This window comes from Macrobrachium nipponense, chromosome 4 (assembly GCF_015104395.2).
Source record: "Macrobrachium nipponense isolate FS-2020 chromosome 4, ASM1510439v2, whole genome shotgun sequence".
In the NCBI taxonomy this organism is placed as follows: domain Eukaryota; kingdom Metazoa; phylum Arthropoda; class Malacostraca; order Decapoda; family Palaemonidae; genus Macrobrachium; species Macrobrachium nipponense.
This window is the reverse complement of record NC_061100.1, coordinates 21,636,077-21,645,685: the sequence shown is the minus strand read 5'-3', so window position 1 is coordinate 21,645,685 and position 9,609 is coordinate 21,636,077. Positions and strand designations below refer to the sequence as shown.

General features: G+C 36.6%; 1 protein-coding gene across 1 annotated transcript in view; it reads left to right on the top strand.

Moving 5' to 3' along the window:
* Positions 1–9,609, top strand: part of LOC135211573 (uncharacterized) — a 50,429-nt gene that overhangs the window by 1,014 nt on the left and 39,806 nt on the right. The window contains exons 2-5 of the mRNA XM_064244869.1: positions 1,694–1,854; positions 5,337–5,556; positions 6,995–7,090; positions 8,881–9,104. Coding sequence (XP_064100939.1) covers positions 1,694–1,854; positions 5,337–5,556; positions 6,995–7,090; positions 8,881–9,104 — 701 coding nt within the window. The remainder of the gene's footprint in view (positions 1–1,693; positions 1,855–5,336; positions 5,557–6,994; positions 7,091–8,880; positions 9,105–9,609) is intronic.

Here is a 9,609-nt window from a genome sequence, read left to right as displayed (position 1 = left end):
ATTGGAAGGAATAATATGTTAGTGGAAGAATCGGTGGTCTTACAGAACTTGGGTACTTTTCATTTTCTGATTAAAGGGGAAATCAGTTGATTGCTCTTATTGTTATTAGGAGTTGTCTACGTTTATATCCATTATAGGTTGTTTGCATTTATTGCTACGAGAGAATTTTACATCAATTGTTATTAGGGGTGATATAAAAACAGTATTTCATATTGACTGAGGTAATGTAAACATAAAAATCGAGGATGTTCAATGGAGAGAGAGAGAGAGAGAGAGAGAGAGAGAGAGAGGAGAGAGAGAGAGAGAGAGAGAGAGATGAGAAAAATACTTCAGAAACATAAGCAAGCATCAAGCTATGTTTATCTTCAATGTTGCTAAAGGTGATATAACAATCTTGTTTTATAGATGTAAGGTATATATATATATATATATATATATATATATATGTACATATACAGGTATGTATTTATGTATAGTATAACGCTACGCATCAATGCATGATGCACGCCTGTGTGGCTCTACTTTCTTTCCCATTCGGTACAAGGAAGAAAGTGATAGATCAAAGAATAGCATCCATATATTTTTCCTTCTTAGAGATGATCTCTCTCGTCTGTGACAGAGGGAATCTAATAACAAGAAGACGGACGAGGAATTGCTCAGAAAGGCATCCGTCAGCAATTTGCTGGAGGCTGGTATTGTCGATGTATAAAAATGATTAGCTACACTTCTCAGAAACAACTGCTAACCAAAGAAAGTGATTCTCTTGGATTATGGCTCTAGCGATCTGGTAGCTTCACATTTAATGATAGTTTTCATTTATTTATCCATCCATTTTCTTCATCCTTTATTAATTTCAAAGGACGACGGGAAGGTCAACCAAATAGTCCACTGTTTACGTAACTCCCTCATAATGGAAATAAATAAAAAATGGATTAAGGCATTAGGTGAAAGTGGCAGTAAATTTCCACAACCAACATCAGTGTACCTTCCATCTTGCTTCTGATTGGTCGGTCCATCTGGTGGATGGTGAGTAGCGCGTATTCTATTGGCTTCTGATTGGTCGATGTGCTCGGTGGGCGGAGAGCAGCTTGAGGTTCCGCCAATCACGGTGAACTTCAGTGATGTTGACTGTGTGTATTTACCGTCAGCTCCTTAATAAAAACATGCCAGCCTGCAGCCACTGCGCTTTTAGTTTCCTTCTTGCATGAGCTTCAAACAAACAGAGAAACGGACGAGTTTTATCCTCAATTGATATATTTCCCTTTTTCTAGACGCAACAGGAAACACAATCCACTGCCCTTTTCTAGCCCGGAACTGAAGGGAACAAAAGTGAAATTAAAAGGTTAAGTAAAACAAGATTGAAATAGTTGGTTTAACTGAAGGATGCTTTGGAAATTCAGGGAAAACAGGGTAAGGGAAAGAGTTCCCATATATAGCATTGCTATATACAAGGTACTAAGCAGAGAATTCAGGAACTAGAGATGGATAGATAGATTGATAGATAGACAGATAGATAGATAGTTTTTGTTGTTATAGACTTAAATAGAGCTTTGGCAGTGGTCCAAATCGTTCTCGATCGGATTTCTTGTAGACATTTGACTAAATAACCAGGAGACATTCAAGCTGTTTTTCCCAGGAGAAAAAAAAAATATCAAACGCCAATATTCCAGTTTATCTTTTTTTATCTTTCCAGGCGGACGACTGATCGAGGAGTATGCACGAGGAGGAGGGAAGGAGGTGGAGAGACTGATCCTCGAGGAATTCGGGGTTTTTATGTACAATCATGGAAGAGGAAAAGAAATTACCAGGACGGAATACCTCAAGTGGAAATATCGTAACGTTCCCAAGGATCAGGTGGGGAGGAAGTCATTGGAGGAGGAGGAGGATGAGGAGGAGGAGGAGGGAGAAGTCATGGGGAGGAAGGGTTCAATCTTTGCCTTTTCCCCTTTTCTCTGATTTCTATCTCTGTCTCTGTTTCTCTTTTTCTCTCTCTCTATGCCCCATTTATGAAAGAGGCCTCTCAATATCTATTTCTCTCTCTCTCTTAGTTTTATCTCACTCTCTCTCTCTCTCTCCTCTCTCTCTCTCTCTCTCTATGCCCCATTTATGAAAGAGGTCTCTCAATGTCTTTTTCTGTCTCTCTTACTTTTATTCTGGAAGGAGGACTTTCTCTCTCTCTCTCTCTCTCTCTCTCTCTCTCTCTCTCTCTCTCTATGCCCCATTTATGAAAGAGCTCTCTCAATATCTGTTCCTCTGTCTCTCTTACTTTTATTCGTGAAGGAGGACTTTCCATCTCTCTCTCTCTCTCTCTTCTGGTGTAAGATTATACAACATACACATGCTTTGAATATATGCAAGTATGAAACCATAACTTTGCTCTCTCTCTCTCTCTCTCTCTCTCTCTCTCTCTCTCTCTCTCTCTCTCCTCTTTTCAAAATGGCTGTATATTGAGATCATTCATTCCCACAAATAGGTTTAGCTGTAATCAAAGTGACGTCCCATCAGAAGCAAACTGTCAGATGCACCCCTGCTGATGATATAAAGGGCTATCAAAGCTACGTCTTTGTATCAGTCACGTCAAGGAGTCTGCTTATATATAGATGCGGAACAGCATAATGTGAAATCCACCAAGAAACAGGATATCAAAGACTGTATGGTTCATTTCTATGCTTTGTAAGATGTCCAAAGCACCTTCAATGAAAACAAGTAAAAAATGCGCCGAAGTTTCTTCGGAGCAGTCAATTTTTCTGTACAGCGTATAATACTGCAAGAGCCGCGGCCCATGAAACTTTCATCCACGGCTCGGTAGTGGCCTGTCCTATATAGTTGCCAGACGCACGATCATGGCTAACTCTAACCTCAAATAAGATCAAAACTACTGAGGATAGAGGGCTGCAATTTGGTATGTTTGATGATCAACTTGTAGTAGCCCTCTAGCTTCAGTATATTTTAAGATCTGAGGGCGGACAGAGAAAACGCGGGGACGGACAGACAAAGCCCTCTTAATGGTTTTCTTGCACAGAATAATAAAAACAACAACAGGCTGTTTTATCATTTTAGTTTTGGAGAGAAAAAACACCTCCTTTTTGCCTAAGGTTCAAATTCGGAAATAAAATGAAAAAAATATTTAATTCACATTTTCTGATATTACTTTAACAGGAAGGAAAAGTAATATTTGAAGTTTTGAATATATTGTTTTGAATAAGATAAAAATTAGATTTCTTAATAACTTCTTAGGGAGGATGTAAGGAAAAGCCTGGTGGGACTTCAGCTCATTTATTCAACAAGGTATGATCCGACCTCCAGCTTACTCGAGACGCATGAGAGATTTTCCCCTCGCACAAAAGTTGCAAAACATTATATTCCTAACTTAGCGTGAAGTGGTCTTCGTAATTAATACTCATACTTAGTACTACTTATACAAGACACACATTAAATATGTTCATATATCCTCAGTTATAAGTGGAAACACAAAATAATCGAACAGGTACATAGCCTCTAGATTCAGTACACCAAGTAAATTAAAATATGCTAAAATCTATGGTCAGATAGAGCCTCATTTCACCAACGAAAATTAAAATAAATTCGCTATACTTTATTAGCAATAACTTTTCTGTACTGTTTAACATAAAAATTATTTAATTTTTTCATTTTCATTCTAATAAATAGATCATTAATATTCTATTCTAAAATTTCTGCATCTTTAACTCAATGTAAAACACCTTTTTCAGACTTTTTTTGTTTTTCCATAAGAAGAATAACAGCAACATAGTAGTAGTTTGCAGGCTTACTCTAGTTTGTAAGCCTACTTTAGTTTGCAGGCTTACTCCTCCCCGAGTGAGCGAAAACAACTGAAGAGAAAGTCCTCCTCAAGGACTCGTCTCCCCCAGTCTTAATAACCTCTTGGAGGGAGGATGTAGGGGGAAACCCTTGGGGATTTGAGCTCATTCATTTCAAAAACATCTGAAGAAAGAGGGTCCACCACCACAGACTCATCGCCCTCGGTTTTATTGACACCGAAATCCTTCTAAGGACCTAGATGCTCATCAGGTTTCTGAGGTCGAAGGCTTTGATCAGCTGAGTCTAATTGAGGTCTCTTAAGTGGAACATATTCTTAATGAATATGGGGAGTCTCTCAGATTGAAAAATTGCAGGGTTCGTGCTGAGAAAATGGAATTGAGAGAGAGAGAGAGAGAGAGAGAGAGAGAGAGAGAGAGAGAGTTTTATTCATTCGAATTATGAAAGACGTTTCTGGATTCTGATGGGCGTGGATTCTTCATCATTTTGTATGGTTATTTTTTTTTTATTTATTTAGTTCGTTTCGTTTACTTATTCATCATTTATTCATTCATCCATTCATTCGTTTGATAATTAGTTAACTGATTCATTTTTGACCGGTTTTTATCTATTTATTAATTTTTTATTCACTTCATTGTTCTTCTTTTTAGAAGCAATAAGAAATTTTTCTTTTAATCTAGATCTTCCTTTTTCTCATTTTGCTGGATTGAACAGTACCTATTTATTAATTTTGTATTTATTTTCTTTTTTCCGTTCTTTCTTCCCTTATTAATTTACTGACTTTCTTTCTTTCATTCTTTTTTCTTGGCTTATTTATTTATTCATTTATCTAATTCTTTCATTTCTCCCTTTAATTATTTCTTCTTTTATCTATATATCTAAGATTCTTTTTGTTTGGGTAAATAGCACTAATGTGGGTAAGTGATCATGACAGACTTGATATTTCAAGAATTTCATTCAAGTTGAACTAATCACAAAATGACAAATGACAAAAACAGTTATTATTACTGGAAATTCACTGACTTGGTCAGAAATGGAAATGTTCAGATAAAGTCATCCATTAGAATACCTTTAATTAAACAAATAACAACCTGTCTTATAACTCTTTCCGGGAATGAAAAACAACCTAGAAAGCTATTTATTTTCACCTTAGGTTCAAGTTCAGTTGTGGTAGAAGATAGTTTCTTCAAGATTTGTAAAAAAAATATATATTTCTTTTTCAAAATTGGTTATTTGTTCCCGTTATCAGTTGTTACTTTAACGGGAGAGAAAAGAAATATTAAAGCAGTTATATTGTCATTTTAGTAACATAGTTATGCATAAGTCTCAGAAAATAATAAATTCTTTTTTTATGTCAAATGGCTACCAAATCGTTTGAAAAGAATTCTGAGGTGACGACATTCAGTATCTGTCTCCCAATCATGAAGCCACGTCAGTTTAATTCAATTCCATCAAAAGCTTTGCGTAAAAAAAATAAATTAAAACTTTCCATACGAAGTCTTACTCATACCTTCCCTTTCCTCCATTCGAAATCGCAGATGGTCGTCCAGATGGAGACGAAGACGCCGTTTAATCCGCTGAACAAGTGGGCCGATCACGAGGCATGCTGGCAGATGCAGTTCCGGGGGTCTTTGGGCGAGACTCTTCTTCACGTGCTCATCATGTGTGACACCAAGGCGCACACCAGGGTGGCCAAGATCCTCCTCAAGTGTTTCCCCAAGCTAGCCGTCGACGTCGTGGAAGGGGAGGAATACTTGGGTAAGGATTGGAAGGAGAGGAGTACTTGGGAAAGGAGTGGAAGGAGAGGAGTACTTGGGTAAGGAGTGGAAGGAGAGGAGTACTTGGGTAAGGAGTGGAAGGAGAGGAGTACTTGGGTAAGGATTGGAAGGAGAGGAGTACTTGGGTAAGGAGTGGAAGGAGGGGAGTGGTTGTGTAAGGGAGTGGAAGGAGGGGAGTGGTTGGGTAAGGAGTGGAAGGAGAGGAATACATTTTTTCTAGTATTACAGAAAGGATTTACTTATTGGAGTAAAAGAAGTTCACGACAAGACTTTAAATTTTTGTGCATTTATTTTACTCTTGTTTGCGAGTGTGATAACTTTAACTTAAAAAGATAATAATAATAATAATACGTGAAACCGAAGTGATAATCTCTCTATCATAAGATGGTGAGCCAACCTTGAGAGAGAGAGAGAGAGAGAGAGAGAGAGAGAGAGAGAGAGAGAGAGAGAGAGAGAGAAAACTCTACAAAAAAAAAATAATTATAATAATAATACGTGAAGCCGAAGTGATAATCTCTTTACCATAAGATACTGAACCAACCTTGAGAGAGAGAGAGAGAGAGAGAGAGAGAGAGAGAGAGAGAGAGAGAGAGAGAGAGGGAGAGAGAGAGAGAGAGAGAGAGAACTAATTAAATAGCTGCAGTAAAGAGCGGGGAAATGCTCTAGCCTTCTGACTGCCTGAATTAGCTATAGCCATTTCCTCCGGAGAACATTTGTAGAATCTGTCAACAAAGAACAACTCCGCTAAAGGTAATTATCAGGTATAAACATACCTATGCTAACACAGTACACATAAAAGCACATATGCATAGGGAGTGACAGAAGCGGTTTCTAGGTGGTAAATTTACCAGGAAAACACCAGTACAAACATTTTACATTTTCCTCTAGAAATATGAACTCGTATCCCCAGCATATGGAAACTTGATATATAACGTTTGAGTGTATTAGCGGCAGGAGGAATTAATCCTGCCCTATTTAATTTTCAGGTAATTAAACAACGACTGACATCTAATGTACTGAAAAATTCTGTACCTATACAAACACTGCGCCACTCATCTCTATTCAGCACTCTCTTGCCCCCTGGATCTTAAGGGAATCCCTTCGTTATCCATTTTTTCATCTCTTCCTCGGCTAGCATCACTTTCCTCCATTCACCCCACATGACCAAAATTGGTATTTTGATCATCCGCCCTCCCATCATCAAGCATACAAAATCGCAACCAAACCTCTAGTCTCTGTAGTTTCCATCTTATTTAAGGTTAAAGTCAGCCATAGATCGTGCATCTGGCAGCGCTTTGCGGAGCCATGGGACGCATCCTCACTCTGCCGCATCTGGTGAGCAACTGGAGAGCTGCCTGGGTCATAGCTGATGGTTTTATACAGCATTATACGTTCTATTTTTTTTTTTTTTCTACCAGGTGCGAGTGCCCTTCACCTAGCGATCGCATACTCCAATAACGAGCTAGTGACGATTCTCGTCCAGTGTGGGGCAGACTTCCGTCAAAGAGCCATTGGTAAGATCCTTATGTTTTCTGCTTCTTCGTCTTCTTCTTCTTTTGAGAAAACACTCTATCTTAATTTACGATATTTTGCTTTCCGGTTTTTATAGGAGTTCGTACTTCCGTGATGAGTAAGACATAGCAATTCCGAGATGCCTTGCTTTGAGAGAGAGAGAGAGAGAGAGAGAGAGAGAGAGAGAGAGAGAGAGAGAGAGAGAGAATTATACATTAACATAAAGAATGAGAAAGTAGTTGATAACAAAATATGTTAAAAAATATTTACAGTATAAACAAAACTAATTATACCTTTCTGAAACCAAGATTACTAAGAATTACTTTAAATAATGCTTCGTCATGTACTGAAACGAAAACTGAAATAAAATATTGTTTTCTTTTCTTTTTATACCGGTAGAGAACCTCCTGAAAATTTATAATCATACAATGACATTTGAGTGTGAGCTTTCAGTCATTTCAGTTCAGTCAGGGGCAACTATGTCATTTTTATTACCTAAGGAAGGAGATCTTTGTAGGAAAAGTAATTTACAGTGAAGTTACCGTAGACTGGAGATTTAGTATTTCTTCTAAAAGGAAATGGGAATTCCATGAATATCAAGGTACAGGAACTAAGCTCTCTCTCTCTGTCTCTCTGTCTCTCTCTATCTCTCTCTCTCTCTCTCTCTCTCTCTCTCTTACTAGTGACGTCAAGTTTTCTGGATCTCATAACCTTCCATCTTTTCTGTGGAAAAAAAAAGGTTTCTTTTATTTCCTTTGTATCTGAGGTAATCACGTTGATCTTCTTATGAGACAAAGAAACACATCTCTAAGAAAAAAGAAACCTTAAAAAAAATGTTTTTTTTAATAGACGTCTCGAGGGCTCAGGATCTGGTTGTGACAGGAATTGGGTTGTAAATATATATATATATAGGTATATATTAATATTAGATTAATATATATCTATATATATATATATATATATATATATATATCTAATTAATATATATATTATAATATATATATATATTATATATATATTATTATAAATAATTTGCGAATACCACAGGAAAATGATGGGCAGAAATCCAAGAGCTTTCGAAGCGCTTGGATTTCTTGGATTTCTGCCTATCATTTTCCTGTGGCGTATTTCGCCAATATTAATGAAGTCACGCGAATCTACTGTGATTTTTTAAGCATATAATATATATATATATATATATATATATATATATATATATATATCACCTGAAGCTATATCTTCCATTATATATTTCGCAAATGTAACTTCTTTTGTCATTCACTACTTGATAAGGGTGGAAGTTAGTCCACCGAAATATAGTCCTGAACTTTAAACCAGAGTGTTTTAATGGGCCTTTTATACTTGAGACGTATCCTGTTTTAACAGAAGAATTTATTGACATATATATATACATATATATATATATATATATATATATATATATATATATATATATATAATGTATGTATGTATGTATACAGATATATATGCTATGAATCTACACAGAAATAATTCAAGAAGGCAAAAGTGTACCATCTGAAAGAGATTAATAGTTACAAGGAAAAGGGAGCTGCCCTTTCAGTTGTGTACATCATCAGCTACTGATATCATCAGAGTTCGCAATATGGGTATAATTCTTAAAGTAAAATGATTAACATTGCCTTTAAATTGTTATTGCTAATAGCAAAACAAAAAACAAAAACTATCAGAATGACTCCTTTTCTTTCTTGTTTCCCACAAAAAGAAAATAAAACATTAAAAAACTGACTTTTTTTTTTATTGTCTCCCACAGGTAGCTTCTTTTTGCCGAAAGACCAGCAAGTAACAGACCCCCCAGGGCCTGAAAACACGGAGTACGAGGGTTTGGCGTACCTTGGGGAATTCCCGCTAGCCTGGGCAGCTTGCCTGGGGAACGAAACTGTCTACAATAAACTGATAGATTTCGGAGCAGACCCGAATCTCCAGGATTCCTTTGGCAATATGATACTGCACATGGTCGTGGTCTGCAATCAGCTGGTAGGTTGTCACCAAATTTGCGGGATTTGTTAAGTTTTGTCAAATTGGCGCTTGATAAGTATTTAGATAATGGAGTTAGTTTCATCTCTTAGTCAAGCCCTACACTAAATTGTAAATCTTTCAATTTACAAAACTTACAAATTCATAAGAGTTTTGTGTTTGACGAATACCCGTTAATAAGTATTTAGACAATGGAGCTAATTTTATGTCTTAAGCTTTTAAATAACTTGTAAAATGCTATAGGATTCAATCAGAAAATTTAACAAATTTTACAAAATTGACAAAATTGTTTTGTTTGACTATCTTACCAGCTGTGAAGCTTTCAGACTAGACTTCATGTTATATTCTAAACATTTAAAAAACTTCTTAAATATTTTATAATTCTTTAGAATACCGAGTCAGCTATTCATTGGGACCCAGTCAGACCCTACAAAAAATATCGATGGAATTCAGTCGAGAATTTGAGGACAAGAAAAAAATTACGGAGCAAAATTGGCCATATCTG